Source organism: Magnolia sinica, chromosome 17, assembly GCF_029962835.1.
Source record: "Magnolia sinica isolate HGM2019 chromosome 17, MsV1, whole genome shotgun sequence".
Lineage (NCBI taxonomy): Eukaryota > Viridiplantae > Streptophyta > Magnoliopsida > Magnoliales > Magnoliaceae > Magnolia > Magnolia sinica.
In genome coordinates, this window is record NC_080589.1 from 6,312,504 (window position 1) to 6,334,879 (window position 22,376).

The 22,376-nt window shown below is 40.5% G+C and overlaps 2 protein-coding genes across 4 annotated transcripts in view; one reads left to right on the plus strand and one right to left on the minus strand.

Annotated features, from left to right (window-relative positions):
* LOC131231314 (uncharacterized) overlaps positions 1-9,587 on the plus strand; it is a 33,105-nt gene extending 23,518 nt beyond the window's left edge. For all 3 annotated transcript variants that reach the window (XM_058227469.1, XM_058227468.1, XM_058227470.1), the window contains 12 exons: positions 236-404; positions 531-601; positions 2,107-2,187; positions 2,276-2,346; positions 3,589-3,685; positions 3,899-3,958; positions 4,289-4,343; positions 4,457-4,860; positions 4,939-6,972; positions 7,482-8,048; positions 8,134-8,192; positions 9,092-9,587. In XM_058227469.1, coding sequence (XP_058083452.1) covers positions 236-404; positions 531-601; positions 2,107-2,187; positions 2,276-2,346; positions 3,589-3,685; positions 3,899-3,958; positions 4,289-4,343; positions 4,457-4,860; positions 4,939-6,972; positions 7,482-8,048; positions 8,134-8,192; positions 9,092-9,308 — 3,885 coding nt within the window. In that variant the 3' untranslated portion in view covers positions 9,309-9,587. The remainder of the gene's footprint in view (positions 1-235; positions 405-530; positions 602-2,106; positions 2,188-2,275; positions 2,347-3,588; positions 3,686-3,898; positions 3,959-4,288; positions 4,344-4,456; positions 4,861-4,938; positions 6,973-7,481; positions 8,049-8,133; positions 8,193-9,091) is intronic.
* A 2,200-nt stretch (positions 9,588-11,787) lies between these two features.
* Positions 11,788-21,103, minus strand: LOC131231350 (DNA-directed RNA polymerases II, IV and V subunit 9A). The gene is made up of 4 exons (XM_058227516.1): positions 20,902-21,103; positions 20,293-20,368; positions 18,595-18,753; positions 11,788-12,106 (listed from the first exon to the last, which is right to left on the minus strand). The coding sequence occupies exons 1-4, from the start codon at positions 20,928-20,930 to the stop codon at positions 12,026-12,028; spliced, it is 345 nt and encodes a 114-aa protein (XP_058083499.1). The 5' UTR covers positions 20,931-21,103; the 3' UTR covers positions 11,788-12,025.
* Between the last annotated feature and the right edge of the window lie 1,273 nt (positions 21,104-22,376).

Consider the following 22,376-nt stretch of genomic DNA (forward strand, 5'->3'; position numbering starts at 1 on the left):
TTCAGATGTTGTTGATTTTTTTATTTTTATTTTTTAAAAAGAAAAAGATAAAAAAAGAAAAAAGAAAACTGAAAAAATCTTACCAATCGAGAATATTTATGATTTGCAATACGATAATGATTTTGAAAACATTGCTTGTGATAATATTGTTGATAATGTTGTTGTTGCGTACACATGTAGACACAAAGGGAACTGAGATTTTGATTTGTTCTTTGTACCCATTGCTTTGTTTTAGGGAAAAGTTGGGCGTTGGACAAGAGCATATCATCTTAAAGTTCCACCTCCTCCAATGCCTCCTCAACCTCCTCGTGGAGGCCCACGCCAGAGATTTCAACCAACTCCTCGTGGTGTCAACATGATTGTGTGGAGCTTGGATAACCGCTTTGTGCTTGCTGCTATCATGGGTAAGAATTTTATTGTTTAGTGTCGGTTTTATATACAGAAGGTAGTTACGTGGATTTTATATTACTAAAAGTTTGCCCATTAGCGCCCTCCCTTTTGTCTATAATAATTTCATTATTTTTCTGTAGATTGCAGAATATGTGTTTGGAATGCTGTCGATGGTAGCTTAGTCCATTCTTTGACTGGTCATAGTGAATCTGTAAGTGTTCCTTCTGGTTTTTCATACTTGCCTTGATAGTAGATAGATGCTTAAATCTCAATGTTGATTTTGATTTGTAAATGAACATGAAGCACTTGCCTTCTTCTCTTGGAAATTTTCTCCTGATATTTTCTTAAACTTAGGTGAATCTTCTGTGCATGTCAGGCTATGCTCTCTTTTTTTCGTCTTCTCTTGAAAAGACTAGTAAACAAAAATAATCTGATTTCGCCTAGTATCTTCCACATCTCGATTTGTATATCTATGTTCTCATAGCCTATATCTTTTCTTTTTGCCATCCTTGCTAGGGCTACCTTTACTTGAATTCTATACAGTGGACATGCCCTTTCAATCTCTTGGGTCTGAGGCTCGTACTTTTATTCCCATGCTTGAATTTTCGTTCAACAATCTTTGAAAGTAGCTCTCCACCTTTCTCCAATCTCACTACTTTTCAACAGGACCTTATGACCCTCAATCTGAATGCATCTAATGTCTTTGTCTTTACTTTTCTTCCTATTTCTTAATTAGTTTCTAGCTATCTTTGTTTCCCTCTCTAGTGCTTAAGAGTTAAGACTATTTATCAATTCATCATAATCTACTTTCTTGCTTCCTTCACTTCCTTTTTATTTTTATTTTTTTAAAACATGTTTCTTTTTTCTCCTAAATTGCCACTCTTTATTGCTATTTGTTTGCTAGTTGCCATTGAGACCTCACCACCCCCACCCACCCCATCTGTGACTCCTGCCTTTAGATTCTTAAAGCACTTCCTTTGCCACTTATCCAGTCAGGCATCTCCGTCTACATCTCTTTAGCCTCTAGTTCCATATTTTCCTTATCTTCTTCTATCACTTTCTAAATAGCACTGATCTTTCCTCCCTTTGGTTTCACCACCTTATTCTTGGGCAGCTTCTAGCCTCACTTTTTCTGTTCCAGTTCTTAATGCACATGTTCAAGATCACTTGGCTTATGTTGCATGGTTAGGGGTTCACCTGGTATACATAATTTCATAATTCCTACATGCTTAACCACTCTGTCCTTCTAAAAAGGAAAATCAGTTTGTGATAAGTATGGTCTACTCTAGAAATTTACCAAATGTTCAACCTCTTTTTAAAGAATTTTCTATCGCCAAGTCATATGCCATTGTGAACTCAAAGATTGCTTCCCAGGAGCCATTTCTTTTCACAAACCCATATCCACCATCTATCCTTTCTTGCCCTCCGCTATCTTTCCTTACATGGTCTATTTGAGCCTTGACCTATAAATACCCTTTCTCCATTTGCCAATTCTTTCCTCAGCAATGTTTTTTGTTTGGAGTTTCATCTGTAGGCTACTCCAAAGCCCACATTTTTTATCCAATCTGTTGTTTTATTATGCTTAAGTGAACTCAAAACATTTAATGCTTAAATTATATATTTTCAGGCAACTCGTTTTGAAGTTTTTGTTTAACAGTAATGTATTTGTAAGGAAGACCCAGATCTCTGATTTATTCCTTGTTGCCATGTTAATAGACATACGTTTTGGATGTTCATCCTTTCAACCCCCGGATAGCCATGAGTGCTGGGTATGATGGAAAAACCATAGTGTGGGATGTGAGTTTCTAGTGCTCGATGCTCTTCCGTTCTCTATTACTCTTTTAGTGCTCCTTGAATTGAGTACCTTGATATTCGGTATTTCTAGATATGGGAGGGCGCACCAGTTCGGACATATGAAACTGGACGCTTCAAGCTGGTTGATGGGAAGTTCTCTCCGTAAGTTAACCAAACAAAATGCAAGAGATTCACCTTTTCATTATTTCTTGAACTGATCAGTTCGGACTTCTTCTATTCAGTTTCATTTGTTTTTCTCTGAAAATTTTACTTTCAATGATGCATCAGGTAGACATTCTTATAATATAAGATTGATCTTTGACATTGCATAACAGGGGTCTGCATGAATACATAAAAAAGGCTGTTCAAATGCTGTTCTCCACTGCCATCTTTTTTTCTTTTTCTTTTCTTGGTCATTCATCTGGTTTGTATCTGATTACTGATGGTCCCAAGTAGATGCGCTCATCATACAAGTGCATCGCATTATTCATGTGTCATGATAATTAAATCATATTATGTTTTTTTTTTTTTTTTTTAAACGCACGCACACACACCCCCACACACTCACGCCGTAGTGGAATTTCACCACCTATGGGTACTCGAACCCTTGACCCGGTGTTGAAACTCCTGAGAGTCTACCACCGGAGCAAGAGTAAGGACCCTAAATCATATTATGTTATTCATGAACAAATCCACCTCATTACTGCTATGGATACAAGGTAAATGCCAAGGCTTTTGCCATACAGAACCTGTAGGTCCTCACTGGTGTGCCATATTAACATATTCCAGTGCCTTTTGAGTCATCCATCCTTGTATAGGCATGTATAACCTTTTAGACTTCTTTTACTTGACACTTTTAGCTGTATTCTTTTATCACAGGTTGTAGTTGTCATGTTGCATTTGAACAGTGTCTTTAAAATAGAAATTATATAGCTAATTGTTTATATAAAACTAACATAGAAACATCATGAATTCCTGCTACTTGATTATATTACTTAGGAAGTTAATGGTTATCTTATTTCTTGCTTTATGTTCCTAGTTTAAATATCCCAGTTTCTGGTATGCCATAATAATTGCTTCTTATGATGGCCTCCTATCTCCATACCATATCTCTATGAAAGTATGTGTTGGTTGTTGTAGTAGTGGGGAACAAATGGAGTTGTTTTGATGATGGCTATTTGTACTTTATTCTGTTCAACCTTTTTTTTTTTCCTTTTTGAGTTCTTTGTATCAAGTTTAATACAGTAACTTTGTTTGCTGATATTTTTAACTGATCATTCTCCCACTGTCTTGTCATTGTAGATCACCTGCTGTGTCTTGACATTCATCCTGAGTTCTCTCTTTTCACACAGCCCAAGTTGTAATTCTATCCTCATGATGAGTATTCTTTTTTGTGTCATACAGGGATGGGACATCTATTGTGCTTTCTGATGAAGTTGGCCAAATATACATATTAGCCTCAGGGCAAGGGGAGTCTCAAAAGGATGCCAAATATGACCAGGTATTAGTAATTACCAACTTCAGCTAGTAATATATTTTTAACAGTGTCTTTTGCTTTGTTTCTTTGTTGCTTTTGCTTCTTTTTGATAAACTTCTCACCTTGCAATACACACACACACAGATATATATATATATATATATATATATATATATATGAACAGTGAAGTAGGTTGTGTGACAATGTTCTGATGTTCCTCTTTAATCTTCACAACAGTTTTTCCTTGGTGATTATCGTCCTCTCATTCAAGACACCCATGGTAACGTTTTAGATCAGGTGAGCTCTCTCTCTCTCTCTCTCTCTCTCTCTCTCTCTCTCCCTCCCTCCAGACTTGGAATATGTTAGTTATTTCAAAAGCGTTAACACGTCCAAAACACCCCACCCAGGAGCACCCTTTTGGATCCAAATCCCGTTGGATAAAAAATCTGAGGTTGGGAGTTTTCCCCATGTGCATTGGAGTACCCCCTATTTGCATCTCATTCAACGATTGCAATGCTATTATTTGTGCTGGCCTTTATGGGATTCTCATGAGTGCATCATTTTCCCGTGTTTCCTGATTGTTGTCACCGACTACGATTATATGAGATATGGCTACATTTGATGCAGGAGACTCAGCTTGTCCCACATAGACGGAACATTCAAGATCTGCTTTGTGATTCAAGTATGCATCTAACATTCCTTTATCCAACTTCAATTCATGCTTTTACTTTTAGATAAGATTCATGTAAACTCACATGATCTCATGATACCGTTGGTGTAATTGGTCAATTTCAGGCATGATCCCTTATCCTGAACCTTACCAGAGCATGTACCAGCAACGGCGATTAGGTGCTTTGGGTATTGAGTGGCGTCCTCCTTCCGTAAAATTTGCTGTTGGCCCTGGGGAGCATTTCGGCCTCCAAGATTATCCAATGCTGCCAATTCCGGACTTGGATAGATGGATTGAGCCATTACCAGAGTTTCTAGATGCTATGGATTGGGAACAAGAAAATGAAGTTCAAAGTGACGGGTCAGATTCAGAGTATAATGTTCCTGAGGAGTATTCTAGTGAAGGGGAGCACATAAGTTTGAGCGCTGGTTCTTCTGGTGATCCAGAGTGCAGTGCGGAAGACAGTGAGGCCGACCACGTTAATAAGGATGGTCTTCGCAGATCTAGAAGAAGAAAACACAAGGCAGAAGTAAGACAAAAATTCATCTCACTCATTTACATTTCCCATTTTCTCTTACTTGGGATTTATGCTTCTATGTTCTTTCAGGTTGAGGTCACAACTTCTTCTGGGAGGCGTGTTAAGAGGAAAAACTTGGATCAGCGAGATGGTACTCTATCCAAGAGTAACAGAAGAAGGAAATCAAAACATGGCCGGTTGGCTTCAAAGAAGAAAAAGTCTTCTAAATCAAAGTCGTTGCGCCCTCAGAGACTTGCTGCACGTAATGCCCTTAATTTGTTTTCTCAAATTTCTGGGGCATCCACAGATGGGGAAGAGGAAGAGGGCTCAGAGAATGACTCATCCGAGAGTGAATCAGAGCTACCCGATTCAAACATTCAGAGCAATGAATCTGATAGATCAACACAGAATGTGCGCCAAAAACACCAAAGGGAGAAAGAAGAGTCAGATGAGTGTGAAACTGCAGTCATACCTCCTGAACCGCCTGTTTACGAAACTAATACTGTAAACAGGAGGAGATTGGTCCTGAAGTTGCCAGTTCGTGATCCGAAGAAACTCGCACCTCCGGAAAACACAAAAACTGAATCCCATGGGCAGGGTTATGTAATGGGTTCATTAGGTAAAGCTCCTTCAGATATGACAAACCTAAACCAAACCTATTCAAGCACCCAAGAATCGGGGCCTTCTGGTGATACAGTCAATGCTGCTCTCCCTCAAAACTGTGGTGGAATTAATATCAGAGAGAGAGGGCAAGCTGAAATTGAAGATAAGCCAGATTTATCTGTAGGGTACAAGGATAACAAAATCAGATGGGGGGAAGTAAAAGCTCGAACATCAAAGCGTTTGCGATTGGGTGACATTCTGTTGACAGATGCATGGCCTGCCTCGAACGTCTCCCTGGACGGGCAAAGCCCAACCGAAGATGAAGCAAATGGACATCTCAAATCAGATGATGAGTATGGAATCATGGCACATTCAGAAAATCAAATTCATGGAGATCGACCAGACAGAAAAGCCTACAGGAGGGAGGAGCAGTTTAGACCTAGAACTTCTGAAGGGTTTGGTGATACAAAAGATAAGCATATCATTCCTGCATATGAACACAACTCTTCACTAGTTGACTTCTCAAGTAATGACCCATGTAATGGAAACACATCTGAAACAACGCGGCTTGAGGACATGGGATATGGAGATCAGCCTGGTATGAGCAAATATGGGGGTCATGATGAGCGCTCAGAAAGTGCTGACATAGTAATTGATAGTAGAAATGCACCTGTTCTTAGTTGTAAGAATAATATGGACAATATTCAAGGAGTGGAAGAGAACACCAAACCCATCACTAGAAAGTTACGGATTAAATCAAAAGGAATCTTGAAGGAACCTGAAAATCTATCCACTTCAAAGCTAAACTCTGTTACAACAAAAGAAGATAGGAAATTTTCTGGATCTGATTTGGTGTCCAGAAGTCCCAAACAGGGGGAACATGATCGAATTGTAGGATTGCCTGAGGAGGAGGAGGATGGTAATGGTGGATCACTCCCAGACCATCGAGCCTGGGATGTTGGGCTAGGAAAATCAGGGACTCCGTTTGATCAGGATTCAAATAGGTTGCATTCATATTCAAACACGTCCAATGCTGTTTGTAGAAGGTCGAAATCATACCAGGCTAGAGCGAATTCAGAAGCTGACATCTGTGGTATGGAAGAAAGTACCTCAAATGCCAGCAATCACAATGCTGTCATGGAAATGGACTTTCCTGAGGCTGTGACTGATGGAGCCCGTAGAACAAGATCCATGGGCACAAAGGCAACAACCCGGGAGCAAAATCCTGCGATAGGTAAATTCAAAGTGAGGACAGGTCATGGCATTGTGGAGACATCAAGAAATGTTGAAAGATTTTCCTTAAATGGGCACGAGGAATGGAATTCAGGTTCAAGAGTGACTGTTGGGTTAAGGTCTGCTAGAAACAGGAGAGAGAATTATTATGATGGTGACCTAAGCCCTCCAGATAGAAGAAAGGCATACCATGCAGCAAGAAAGCCATCATGGTTGATGTTAACAGAACATGAGGAGAGCTACCGATATATTCCCCAAAAAGGCGACGAGGTTATGTATGTAAGAAAGGTAACTAAATCAATTACCCTGATTTATTATCTCTGATCATTGCTAGGTGTCATTGGTTGCTGATTAATCAATGGTTGGCATTGACTCCAACATTGCTTGTTATAATTTCAAGAAGCATACAATGCTCGATCGAGCATGTGCTTGGCTAAATAAACTTTGTGTACGGTCCACCTTTTGGTAATTCAAATAGTTCTCATGGTGGGCCCCATGGTGGATCCAAGCTTCCCCAAAAATCTGCCCCATCTGCCATTCCTGACCATCCAACTGGGCCTCTGTTAAATGTGAACCATCACTTGTGGTCCTCCATTTTCATTGTATGGTGATAAGGAAGATGTTTAGGGCATGGCTCGCCCATGATGGGTCTCACTAGGTTTACTGATCGAAAGGTGGACCCCACCTGTACCGTTGCTGGGTTGAACAAAGAAAAGCGCATGCTTTCTTTTGATTGTGATTTGTGCATAATATAATACTGCTTATAATTTTTATCTGGGCTATATATACTATTTCAGGGCCATCAACAGTATTTAGAGTGGAGCCATTCCCATGAAGCAGGGCCTTGGAGATTACTCAAGGGAAACATACAATCTGTAGAATTTTGCAAGGTAGTGAGCCTTGATTATTCAACGCTTCCCGGTTCTGGAGAAAGCTGCTGTAAACTCACCCTTGAATTTGTAGATCCTTGTTCTAGTGTATTTGGTAAAACCTTCAAATTGACTTTGCCGGAGCTAGTTGATTTTTCGGACTTCCTCGTTGAAAGGACGCGTTATGATGCTGCCGTTAGGAGAAACTGGACACATAGGGACAAATGTCAGGTGTGGTGGAGAAATGAGAATGAGGAAGGCGGGAGTTGGTGGGATGGTCGGGTAATAGCAGTGAAGCCTAAATCTCCTGAATTTCCAGACTGTCCGTGGGAAAGATGTGTTATTCAGTACAGAAGTGATGCCTCAGAACCACATTTTCACAGTCCTTGGGAACTTCACGACCCGGATGGTCGATGGGAGCACCCCCACATTGACGAGGACATCAGAGAGAAGCTGCTTTCTTCTTTTGCCAAGCTAGAGAACGTTAAAAATCAGGTCGACCTTTTTTATGTGTTGAGCTCATCCTCTTTTTTGGGACAATCTAGTGGTTTGTTATTCATTGTTTTCTGGAAAATTGCAGGAGCATTTTGGGATTCAAAAGTTTAAAAAGGTATCGCAGAAATCTGATTTTCTAAACAGGTATGCCTTTATACATTGCACGTGTTTTGATACATCTCGGATACCTTTGTTTCAAAATTGTATCAGTGGAAGCGCACTTTTCATTTCTGTTATATGGAAATTCCACGGATAGTAGGAGAACGTTTTACTCTGCAGCATCACGGAATTCATTTATTCAATTGAAACTCTCATAGTAGTTTGATTATCTTTTCCTGCCATTGACAATCACTATCTTTCAGCATGGTATAACACTTGTAAGCATTTATTGACTTTCCACGTGCTGTTGCATACACCGATGGGGATAGCCACACCTTCGTTCTGCATACCAGTATTGTACTTTGTAACTGTTGTTGTGAATCTGATGAAAGGACTAACATTGAGTTGCCAATCTCCTTGTCCAGTTAATTATAGTAACCATTCCTAATGCATCAAAGTTTGCCCTTATGCACCCAGTGTACAAGTGATCCAATGGTTTATTTATCTTGACCATTGATCTTATTGGACCTAGAGCAGATGGGAGATGGTGGATGACAGAAACTCTTCAAGATCCTAGACTCCAAATCATTGGCCTTTCTGGACCTTTGCTATGTTTGTCGCCACTGATCAAAGTGGTAGGAGCCTCTAATCTGGGAGAGTTTTGGGGAATCACGCATTCATGGTCAGGTCCATTAGTTCAGTGGCGTGCATGGATCATTGAACCATGGGCTCTATTTGCAGACTGGTGCATCAGGACCCTACAATTCCTTACAGGATAGAGAAGATAGAAACATATTTGAGGGGGATTTATCTCCATTTCTTACCTCGCCTGCTCCCGTCTGAAATGCAGGGCTTTCTAGTAAAATTTCTCATTTTTACTGATTATGAACAATATAGAAAATCTAATCTGAAATCAAGCTTTATGGCTGTACGAGTTCTTACAGGTTTCCAGTTCCACTCTCTCTTGAAGTGATCAAGAGGAGATTAGAGAACAATTACTACCGTAGTTTGGAGGCCGTCCAGCACGACATCATGGTCATGCTGTCAAACCTCCAATCCTACTTTGGGAAGAATGCGGAGCTTTCAGTGAAGGTGAGGCGATTGTCGGATTGGATGACGCGTATATTATCGTCATTGTTGGGAACCGAGACAGTTTTGTAGAAGAATCAGTCTCGAATGATGTTTGAGAGCCTGCATTGTTATTGTAGATATCCTTTTTTTCCCCCCCTTTTTTTCTTCTTTTACTATCTCCTATTGCAATCTTGCACCCATTGATCCAATTTTGGAAATCGGTTTTGTTTTTGGAGATAGTTCTTTGGCAGTCCCTCTTCTCAAAGGAGGGATCTCAGTCGCCTGGTTGTGGAAAACCACCCGCCAGAATTTATTCTTGTATAGAACTATTACCATTAATAAAAAGAAAAAAAAAATCGATTTTCTCCATACTATATATGTTGTTGTTTGTTTTTCCAAGCAAATGATCCCACATGGATTCTTCTTAACATTATTCTAGTGGACATTCCTGCGGGCTCAGTTGAGCCCATCCACAATCATGGTGGATCTGTTGGATGATTGGGTCTGCGGGGATTGAATATTCAGCAGATTCAATTATCTCAAACACCCAATTAAGGGTGTTTGGTTTTACTCTCATCTTCCATATTCCATAAGCTTCACATAATGGGTTTAATGATCCAATCATGGTGATTTTGGGGCCATGTGTGGTCTGTGGACCCCTCCTATCTAAGGGCTGTCAATCATAGGTGGACATGGATTGGTCTTCAGCATGATTAGTGGACAGCTGGGGCATTATTTCAACTCTTGAAAACATTTTTCCATCAATGTACAAATCCATAGCCACCCTTAATCCCTCAAAAGAAAAGGGAAAGAAAAGGTTTTAAAAAATAAAATAAAATATCCACGAAAGGTTGTTTGGGCCTGATCTAAAGGCTCGGATTTTAAAAGAATGGGGCCAACAACTAATATAATTAAAAAAAGAATGGGCTAACTACCTATCTAGCTTGTAATTAATAAACACAGACTGCATCCTGACCTGACCCAGCCTGGAAAGTATCGATGTGAAACTCAGTTGTGAGATCTTGCATGTGATTTGTCATTATGGCATGTGCCAATGGGCCATTAGAGTGCATCATAGAAAAAAAAACAAAAACATCTGATTATTGGGCTCTTTTGCATGCATACAGAACATCGTTATATTGTTTTTTCAGCTATACTCGCTGGACAAGAACAGTTGTTATACATGGGGTTCATCCAACGAACAAAACATGATCAGATTGGGGTCTGAAAACCGTCAACTTAACCATGCCCGCAGCAAAAATAGTCCATGATTACCTGTGTTTGGGTTAACATCTGCCATTCTTCCCCACCTTTTTTCCCACTTTCAGCATAAAGGGCCACTGATTGAACTGATGAGTATATCTATCTAGATAGATGAAACTTAAAAGACTTTGAATGATCATTCAGCCAAGGATGGAAAGTTGACTTTGGTGTACCATACAATTCAGCACCAAGACCCGATCACATCGCCGGGTTCACACCCATTTCAGACCAATACAGCCGTATTATTTATGGCCCGAACTAGCTCATATCAGTGGTCCCACCCTTGGACGGTGAAAGATGACGTGGCACTAGTCAGAAAATCTAATTGTAATTCAAATGGATCTCTCATCTCTCCAACATAATAATAGGCCCTTGTAGCCCTTTGAAAATATTTCTTATTCTTAAAAAAATGGCCTTACTGTTACTTAGTATTTGTGGGTGCACCTAATAGAAAATATGATTGCGAACTTGCTATGAACCACAGCTCACGCATAAACATTATCGAAGCGAAACCTACTTGCTATAACAGATGCCTCGGGGACAAACATTGTGGAAGCAAAACCTACATTTCAGAAATATATGGGCATAACGAAGGCATTTCCACAAATATAGATGGTGCAAACTATTATCATTAAAGTACTATTTGGCTACGAAAGGGGGGCCAATTTCCCAATTTCTTGGGACTGACAGGTCATCCATGTCAGATGTCACTCGTCTGAGTCGACTCGGTCAAGTCTGCAAAATGCAATGAGATTCACCCCTGCAAAGGCACCCCCAATTAGAGCTGCAAACATGCATTCTACAGCAAGGGCATTCCAATCTAATTGATGAGGGGCATTTCTAAAAGGGGGAATGATCACATAGTGCCTACTATTGATGCCTGATGGAAATCCAACCCAGCGCCCAAAAATCAGCCCAGTCCATAACTCAGGTGTGCCATACCATGTGATTTAGAGGTTTTATGCTTGATTTCACACCACTCCTGATGGTATCGTCTACCTGATTTTTTTGATCTGGCTGATTTTTGAGGACCCATTTTTCATGATGGGGCGCATCCGATGCATGGTTGGATGTCTGAGACATTACAGTGGGCCAGCATAGAGTAGACTCTATGGGATCATTCTCCTTTCTAAAATGACCCATGAGCTGTAAAATTGCAGTCTGATAGAAGTACAGTCAATGGTCCACGCACCACAGCCAACAATGACATTTACTTCGATATCAAGCCAAACAAGATCTGCATCACTAAAGCAAACAAACATCGCACCCTACTTCAAACAGGAAAATTCGATCCCGAAGCACATCATGCCAGAAAACCAAGATAACTATAATAGTTAAAGATGGTAATAGTTCCAGTATAGGAAGTATGATGTGAAAGAGATCTGGTATTTTGGAGATCTCAGATAAGATCTCTATATCTAAGGTGTTAGATTGTTACAACGGAAAACCTTTAAACCATTCGTAAGCCTAGATAACAAAATGTCAGCCTACACTGAAGCTTGAGAAGTAGGCAGTCTCCAGAAAATTCAGTACCATCAGATTCATCAATCTCTCCATCTATGGCCGCAATTAGGATTGCAGCAGACAAAGAACAAAGTCATACCTTCCTCGCCCCTGGCAGCTGCCTGCATTGCCACCACAGCATACATACAAGATTAGAGCCACAGAATTTTATTAAAAGAAAAAAAGGCAGGCAGGCAGGCAAAGACGAGAGATCAATATGTCAGAATTACAAGGAACCAGAATGCTGAGAGGAAAAACAACTAAATAGCATAGTTAACAAACTGCTCAAGAACCCCACCACATGGTACAACATCAAGATAGGAACTTCTAACCACTTCATCGAGGCTGCTAGTACAATTACAAAAACACCTAGTGCCGCATCCAAACCAGACAGCCCATAGGCCAGTGAGAAGAAAATGACTCCACAGAGTCTTGAGTCACCACCATGTCACATCAAGAAGAATGAACCAATTGAACCAGCATCACCCAACAACACTGGAAAAAGATGGGGAAAAAGAAAAAAACTTTCTCGTGCTACTATAAAAAAGACAATGCAAGAATACATGGTCCACTGTATCTGCACCAGGAGGCACATGATACACACGTTAGGAATAACCATTATTATTATTATTATTATTATTATTATTATTATTTCTCTTACGAAGGTTGTCGACCTTAAGCACTTTGCTGTTACCCATTAACCACTTGAAGGTGATGACTCTGGGTAGGTCTCTATCCAACCGGATGTGCATAGAAGGATTTAACAAAAATTTCCCCAACATCTCCAATCTCATGTCAGACTATCCCTTGCAGCCACGAGTGGAACCTTTTCTGCAGCAAATCAAGAAGTCTCAACATATCTCCAATTTGTCCTCGTGAATATTTACTCGATAAGGAGCCCAAAGTGTGATCTCCCATTATTGAGAAGCAGCGGGAGATGCTCATCTCCCTCTGAGCTGCAAGATAAACCAACTTGGGAAAAGCCCAACAAAGGGTATAATCACCACACTACAGGTCCTCCTGAGGATGAACCTTTTTTTTTTTTTTTTGAGAGAGAGAGACAGAACTAGAATTTTAATAAGGCAAAGCAAAACTAAGATTAAAAAAACCCCCAAACCAAGCCACCAAGATGGCGACCCAGCTACATCCCAAGAAAATTAATATTACATCCCTTAAGCTTATCAACAGAAGAGGCACAATCTATAATGAGCAATCTAGCCCTTCGAGATATCCCCTCCACCGAAATGCTTTCACCAAACATCTTGCATTTCCTTCTTCTCACATTGCCCCACCAAACACCAAGCAACGACATTCTCCTTAAAGTGCGCCCCCGCCCCCCCTTTGTTTTTTTCTTTCCTAAGCTCACTCCATGCCATGTATTCAAAAGATCGCCCACTGACAACAGAAAGGACCATAAAACTTTGAAGTGTGAGAGGATATCCATCCAGATCGACCAATTAATGGGCAATGAACAAACAAATGACCAACTGTTTCCTCATCCTTCATGCAGCATAAGCAAATATTCGGAATAATCATCGCTCTTTTACGAAGGTTGTCAATTGTCAAAACCTTCTTTCTACCAGCCAACCATTCGAAAGCAACTATCTTGGGTGGAACTTCATAATGCCAAATATGCTTGGTGTGTACCACCTCCCTACCCCTTGAATCTTTACTAAGATGGGCAAAAAGGGTCCAAACTGAGAAATCGCCTAAGTTGTGTAGTTTCCAAAGCATACTATCTGAGGGGTGGTCCGGGAAACAAGGATGGATGTTGTTGGGCACTTAAAGATTGACATAAAATATAAGGAAAGTTTTCATAGAGCTACCTTGATAAGAGTAATACGACCGCCAAGAGAAAGATACCGACTCTTCCATCTCGTAAGCTTCTTTTCAAACCTCTCCACCACCTTATCCCCAAGGTGTTTCTTTGGTTTACCAACACAGAGCAAGATCCACATATGTAGTTGGAAGCACCCCTACTATAAAACAAAAATATCCACCATCTGCCTTACTTCATCTTCCTCCATATGCACTCCAAACATCTTGCTTTACACAATATTTATCTGTAATCCCAAGACTGCCTCAAAACAACAGACAATTGTTCTCAAATTTTCCACCTTAACAGGATCTGCATCGAGATGAGATGTCGGGGCATCCCCTCCACTTTGAAGCCACTAATAAGGCCTTCCTCCTGCCCATTATCTAACATCCTTGCCAATGCCTCAACAATGGTGATGAATAGAAAAGGGGATAATGGGTCACCTTGCCGAAGACCCCTTGAGATTTAAAAAAAGCCTCTAGGAGATTCATTTAGCAAAACTGAAAAGAGTGTCAATCCCACACATTCCCCTGTCCACCTTTCCCTCTCTCCACGACGTTGCAGCATATACTCCAAGAAGCCCCAATCAACTTGGTCATAGGCCTTCTCTAAATCCAACTTGCACCCAGTACCTGTAGTTCTCGATCTATGCCTAGAATCAAGACACTTGTGCACAATTAAGGCACTGTCAAGAATTTGTCAGTTCAGGATAAAAGCAGTTTGGTTTTCAAATATGATGCTACCTAACACCCCTCATAACCGAGTAGCCAAGACTTTGGCCAAGATTTTGTGGGCCCTCCAATAAGGCTAATTGGCCTCAAGTCCCTTAGGGCCTGTTTGTTTTCCTATTTACCATTGTAAATGGTGGTAAATAGGTAATTATAATCTATTTCTATTGTTTGGAAGCTAGGAAATATAAAGGGTAATTATGCCTCGATTTTCGGAATTTACTTTTTGAAAAAAAGGGTGGGAATGACTGAGTGAAAATTTTGGATCTCACCATGATGTATGTGATCGATCCACATCGTCTAGCTATTTTATCAAATCATTTTACCGCTTGTGCCAAAAAATTAGGTAGATTATAAGCTCAATTGGACCACACTGCAGCAACGAAGGGGATATTGACATCCATCGTTGAAATGTGAAGCCATCCGTGGGTCCCACTCTGATTTGTATCTGTGATCCAACCTATTCATGAGATCACACAGACACGGATGAAGGAAAAACACATATATCAGCTGGATACAAAACTCCTATGGCCCACAAGAAGTTTTCAATGGTGTGTGTTTAATCCTCGTGTTTCTTGTGTTGTGGTACACTTGCACTTTGGATTTGCCTCTATTTTCAGTTTATGCCCTAAAACGAGCTGTTATAATGAATGAACAGCTTGGATCAGACACATATATCATGGTGGGCCCTGCAAAATTTTGAATTTTTTTCTTGGTATTAGTGTCAAGTCAAATCAAAGCTTAGTATGGGCAGCTACAGTGTATTTCTTATGGAAAATAATGATTGTTTATTTACTTTTATTTCCAGCTGTAAATAAGAAAACAAACACCCCCTTAGAGTTTCCGCACCTGATATCTTTGGGATTATAGCTAAGAAGGAAGCACCAAGATCAATCGAGAGCAGACCCCTTTCAAAAAATTCATTCATGTAGTTCATGACATCTTCTTTCACAATCTCCCAAAACACTTGATAAAACACCACAAGGAACCCATCTAGTCCAGGGGCTTTATCTCTTCCCAATGACTCCACTGCTCTTTCCACCTCTTCTGATAAGAATGGCGCTTGAGTTAGCCTTGTTGACCGAGAGCCTCTTAAACTACAAAAAGTCCAATCTTGGCCTATTCCAAACCTCCCCTTCAAGCAAATCCTTGTAAAAATGAACTACCTCTTCGGCAAGATCAATCGAGAGCAGACCCCTTTCAAAAAATTCATTCATGAAGTTTATGACATCTTCTTTCACAATCTCCCAAAACACTTGATAAAACACCACAAGGAACCCATCCAGTCTAGGAGCTTTATCTCTTCCCAACGACTCCACAGCTCTTTTCACCTCTTCCAATAAGAATGACGCTTGAGTTAGCCTTGTCGACCGAGAGCCTCTTAAACTACAAAAAGTCCAATCTTGGCCTATTCCAAACCTCCCCTTCAAGCAAATCCTTGTAAAAATGAACCACCTCTTCGGCAAGGTGATCTTTGTCTTCAATCCCTCTTGAAGATGAACTTGAGAGTTGTTATCCACCAAAAACATAATTTTCTTTTTGAATTGGCAATTCCACACCTTCCACACCCCTGAAGCTCTATACAAGGATGAAGATTCCACAAGCCCCATCTTCCACAATTCCACTACATATTTTCTAGCAACATCCTGTTTCCATAACCCATCTTCCTCAACTAGGAATCTCCACAACCAATTCCCAAAAGTGCAAGATTCATTGGTTTCAAATCCCTAATACCAGCCTCACCAAGGTGAGATGGCTGCGAAAATCACCCTAATTCATAAGATGAATTTTGTGGTTATCTTCTACATTCTTTCAAAGGTAAACCCTATGGACATTTTCCAGCTAATTAAACGCCCTAGTTGGACATTGGAAAAGAGGTATGTAATACAATGGTGTATTGGACAAGGCTGCTTTAATAAGTGCAATGACTGCCCTTCCAACTTGAGAATTTCCTCTCAACTTTCCACCACCATGTCCCATAAATGTCTACCGGCTTCCTGATGCACAACGAGAGGCCCCAGATATGATGGTTGGAGACAACCAACCTACACCCAAACACTCCATCTAGTCTTTCAACTTCCTCAGGATCCAACCCGATACCCGAGATTTCACTTTCATGGATGCTCAAAGGCCCGAAAAAACTTAGAAGAACCTGATGACTTAAATCAAGTTATCAACTTACACATCCCAAGCATTACAAAATAATGTCATGTCATCTATGAACTGGAGGTTAGTGATTTGGGGTGTGTTGCCAAGCTTCAAGCTATTAATTTTCTCCATCACTCTACCGAATGCCTCGACCACCACTACAAATTGAAATGGGATGAGGGATCACCTTGGAGAAGACCCCTCAAACCATTGAGAAAAGCCTTTAAGCAAACCATTGTCCAAAATAGAGTACCCGGCCAAAGAAATGCATTTCTGAAACCACTTTCTCCACTTGGTGCCACACCCCAATAGATAAAGCATATAACTGAGGAACTACCATTTGATGTGGGAATCAGCCTTCTCATTGTCCATATTATAACTTATCCCCTTCCTTAAATGTATCTTGAATCGATGCAATCATGAACTATAAATGCACCATCCAAATTTTGTCTACCATGAATGAGAGCACCTTGAGCCTTGGACATAGCTCACCCCAACACTCTTCAGAATCCAGATGCTAGGATTTTCACCAAATTCTTGTAAGGGATCCTGGTCAGACTAACACGTCTAAGTACATTAATCATTCCGCTCCCTCCATCAAGATAAGGGCAATAAACAACACTCCATCTCTTTATAGAGACTACCTCTAGCCAAAAAAGTTCTAACAAAAATGCCATCAAGCCATCTTTTACCCATTCCCAAAAAAAATAAATTTAAAAAGGCGATAGGGAAACCATCCAGCTCAAGTGCCTTATCTCTTCCTATATAATTTATGGCAAGTTTGATGTTTCCCTCAAATGGCTTCTCTAAGCTCTCTACATGTCATGAGAGACTTGATAAAAATCCAACTTGTTAAGAAGGCCCAATCCATCCTCCCAAGTCCTCAAAGAGTTGCATAGCGCATCTTTCTCCTCACTCCATACTCAATGAAGCAATAGGCTTTGAATCTGATTATATTTGCTTTTCACAATTACAATCACATGGAAAATTTTCGAATTCTTGCCCTCCTTTAGCCAAACCCCCTTGGACCATTGTCACCATTTAATCTCCTCTTTCTAAATCTTATTCTTCAACTCTAGTTTAAGCAGGTCCCTTAAGTCCTTGTCCCCCTCGGATAGAGATTTTGATTCCTCCCTGAGATAGGACATTTGAATACCCAGAAGGATCTTGTTTTTTTACTTCTTCAAGCTTAAGAACATAGTTCTTAAGTTTTAAGAGCAGCATATGACTGGCCCAACCTTCCACCCAAAAAGACCTCCACCAACCAATGACTCAATGATGAAAACCTTTCTCCTCAAGCCACATTAGCCTGAAGCAAAAGGGAATTGGGCCCAATCCTCCTCCTTCGCCTCTAACATAATAGTGCAATGATTAGAGACTTGTTGTGGAAAGCCTCTTTGTTCAATTAGCGAAGCAACTCCACCCATTCTGTATAAACTAAGAGTAAGAACCTATCCAGCTTTAGACATTGCCAGACATTCTTGATTACTAGGCCAAGTAAATTTCATGCCCCTCATAAAGATATCCACCATCTCATTTCTTCCACCAACCCAATCTGAGAAGTCCCTCATACTTCTAGTAATTTAGTTGTCGTTAAACTTTTCAAAAGATAATCTAGATGACATCAAATCACCCTTAAGTAACACACCATGAATCTTGCCACCTATTTCTAATACCATCTAACTCCACCCAGAAGTAGAGTGTGGCTCAAATGATAATGGACATACACCCACAAGAAGTATTGCGTACATGCAGCACCAAAGCTCACACTGCCAGCATCATGTGGAGGTTTAACCACTTGCATGGCACGTGCCGGCTGGCCAAATCAGCACATATAATAATGGTTTTGTCGCATTATAATTCACACCCACACCGAAGTATTGAAAAGAAAAAGTCAAAGAGAGGTAAAACTGACCTGGAAGAATACAGCTTCTCCATGATTGCATTGAGCGCATCGAACAGTTTTAGTTCGAGGAAGAGTTGGATCAGCAGCTACATCTTGTAAGACCTGAGTGCGCTCACCAACCGAGTGATGTATCTCATTTCGATAAACACAATTATTGTCAGCAACCTCCTGCATGCATAAACAATGGCTTCATTTACAATTTTTTGGTCTAACAAAACTAAAAGAATTTAGAAGGTACATAAACAGGCACGCAATCACAAGCTGATGGCTGTACTTCCCAACATATAGAAGTTATGATGAAACTAAATTTCCTCCTGAATGGCAAGATGTGCTATCTGAAAGAAATTTTAAACCTCAAGATTAGGAACTAAATCTTCTTTGGAAGTTACTGATTCAATGGAAGCATATCTATTCAGACCAATTTGAACGCTCTCATCCTTGATGCAATGACTGTTCCAACAATACTATTAATTTTTAATGAATAGCTAATATGCCAGTACACCATTAGAGAAGGGGTTTAAGCTAATGCTCTTACAACATGAGCAGAGTAGCCCTTTTCCCCAGTAAAACCAGGATCGAACCCATTGCTTTTAAGACTATAATCTTCCATCCCAACTGCTCAACAGAAAACTCAAACAAAAGGAGGAACAAGCTGATCTCGAAATAGAGGAACAATCGCCTTTAAGTCATAGGAGAATCGTCAATTTATAAATTAGGTCATGTTTGGGTGCCACTTAATAATGGCTCATCGCGTCTTAGCAGAGAGATTGAGAAAGATGTTTTCCATAGAATTAAAGCTGGGCGGAAGACAGGGAGATGTGCTCTTGTAGCATGGCTGGTCTTGTAGCTACAAGACCAGCCATGCTTTATGGGAAGAATGTTGGGCAGTTGAGGATAACATGATCATAGGATGAGTGTAGCTGAAACAGGGATGTTGGGATGGATGAGCTGCAGGGCAAGATGAGGAAAGATAACAATTAAAAATGAATATATTTGAGGGAACTTAGGAGTAGCACCAATAGGTAATAGGATGAAGGAAAGTAGACTTAGATGGTTTAGTCATGTGCAATAGGACCAAGAACCATCTAGTTAATACTACCAGTGATTGAACATTGGATCACTCACACACACTATGTTGTCTCCACTAGCTCATCTAATGAGTAGGAGACATTAAAGTGAGTTGATACACGTTGAAGGCTCTAAAAGGGCAAGGAGGAGGCCCAAAAAGATGTGTATATAGGTAATAAGAAAAGCCTTGATGACCTATGGTCTAAGGTATGACCCTTGATAGAGTTGGATGGTAGTACAGGATTCATGCAGCCGACCAAAATTAATCAGGATAAGGTTTAGAGAGGACCCAACCCACAACCTGATTCAGCCCGAATTCCAACCCAAGGTGTCCAAACCAAACACAACCCAAATTCCTCTATACTCAAACCAACCCAACCTGAATGGACCTGACTAGACCCAACCTGACCCAAATACATGTAATTATTCCCAACCAACTTAATCTGACCAGCAGTTGCACAACCTGAACCCAACTCGACATCAAATGGGGTTGGCATTTTTCAACCCAAACCCGACGAGAGCACCTTGACAACACAACCTGAACTCCGTTCAGGTCAACCCAAACCCAACCCTATAAAATATCGACCCAGCATGAAGGCTGTAAACAAAAAGAAAATGTGAGGAAGCGAAGAGCTGGACCTGATGATCACAGTTTCGACAGGCAAAGAGGAGGACCTTCTGTTCCTTGTCTTCCTTTGGGTAGAGAATGTTGTTGCTGTAACCAGCCACACGTAAAATGGATAAGTACGTGCATGCAAGTCTAAGTATGTATATATGTATGTATTATGTAGGGTGGAGATCAAATCCATCACCATGTTCCCATGTTGATGTTGTATATCTATGATAATCCGAACCGCTCATTCATCACAAGGCTCCATGAATGGATCATACACCAAAAATCACAACAATGGGACAAAGCTAACCATTTAAATAAAAAATAATGTACAAAATTTACTAAAATCTGGTCAGTCGTTTTCGTATGAAATTTGTTTCAATGGTTAGGATTATGTCACTCATTAAAACAGCAAAAAGGGGGGTTGAGTAAAACCACTGGCTGGATTTTAGTGATTTTTGTACATTGATTCTTCTTTAAATGGCTAGGATTATCCAATCCAGTGTGATATTCGGTGTATGAACAGTTCATGGTGGTCCCCGATGAATGAACGGTCAGAATCATCATAAACATATGCCATGTGTATGGTGGGCATGTTTGCATGTATGATATGTATGGAGATTGAAGATGCGTACCATTCGCGGCAAAACTTCATAGTACTCATTGCTGCTGCTGCTGCTGAGAGAGAATCTCTCTCTCAAACCCTAGAGGGGAAAGAAGAAGAATCGATGAAATGCACCTCTCTTTCCTTCTCGATATTAAAAAGAGAAGCAAACCCTACAGAGAAATACAATAATCGGGAAAAATGCTCTCTCTCTCTCTCTCTCTCTCACTGAAGTATGAATTCTCTGGCTTCTGTTGGAGTGTCCTGATGCCGGACGCGGTTTGGCTGATGAGCCAGCACCAGCCAGCTAGCCAAAGTTCCGTGGGCTCACCATGATATATGCGTTTTATCCACGCCGTCTACCCATTTTGCCAGCTCTGCATGAGCCCAAAGGACCCAACCACTGGAAAAAATAAATAAAAAATAAAAAATGAGGCAGATCCAGAGATAAGTGGATTTAACCACCGAAAAAAATTGACATAGATCCGAAACTAAGTAGAGTAAACTATAAGCGGATTGCCGAGTAAACTCTGTGGGGCCCACTGTCACTCATACATTTTATCCACTCCTTCCGTCCATTTTATCAGAAAATTTTAGAGCTTTTGCCGAAAAATAAAGCATATACAAAGCTCAAGTGGACAACACTACCCAAAACCGTGTAAATTGAACATCTATCGTTGAAAAGTTCTTGGGGTCCACAGAAGTTTGAGATCAAGCTGATATTTGTTTTTTCCCATCATACATGTCTGTGTAATCTTATGAACAAGTTGGATGAGAAGAAAATTTCACCGTGGGCCTTGGGAAGGTTTCAACATGGAAATCAATACCTTTACTGTTTACTGTAGTATGGTCCACTTGAGCTTTGGATACAATTAAATTTTGGGATCAACCACTAAAATTATCTGAAAAAATGGATGGGCGGCGTGGATAAACAACGTCCATTCACAGTGGGCTCAACAGAGTTTACTCAGTACTTCATCCGATTTTGACTAAAGCAGGCCAAAGAATCGAGATTGAATACTTACCGTTGAAGGCTTCTTTTGGGGCCCACTGCAGTGCTTATTTTCCATCCATCCTATTATAAAGTCACGTAACTTTGGATGAAGTGAAAAACTCATCCTTGGAAAGTGTTTAATAGTAAGCTTTCAATCCCCACTGTTTCATGTTATTTCCATCCAACTTGTTTATAAAGTCAGGTAGCATTACTGGAAGGAAAAACTCATGACCCCTCTATTTCCTGTGGTGTGCTTTAATGAAACATTCTATGTTCCTGTAAAATTGGATGGCTGGCATGGACATCATAAAGGGCCATAGTGTTTTTGACACCAACTAACCGGGTGGCGTTGGGACACTAATTAGACCGCATTGGCTGCCATTTCATACAAGTGGGTCCATAGGCAAATGGATTGGGTCGACCCGTAACCGACAGGTCAACAGGCTGGACCCATTTTGAGGGTTTCAGCTAAGGTGGCAATGGGAGGCAAATTGCATACTGCTAGCGCCGAT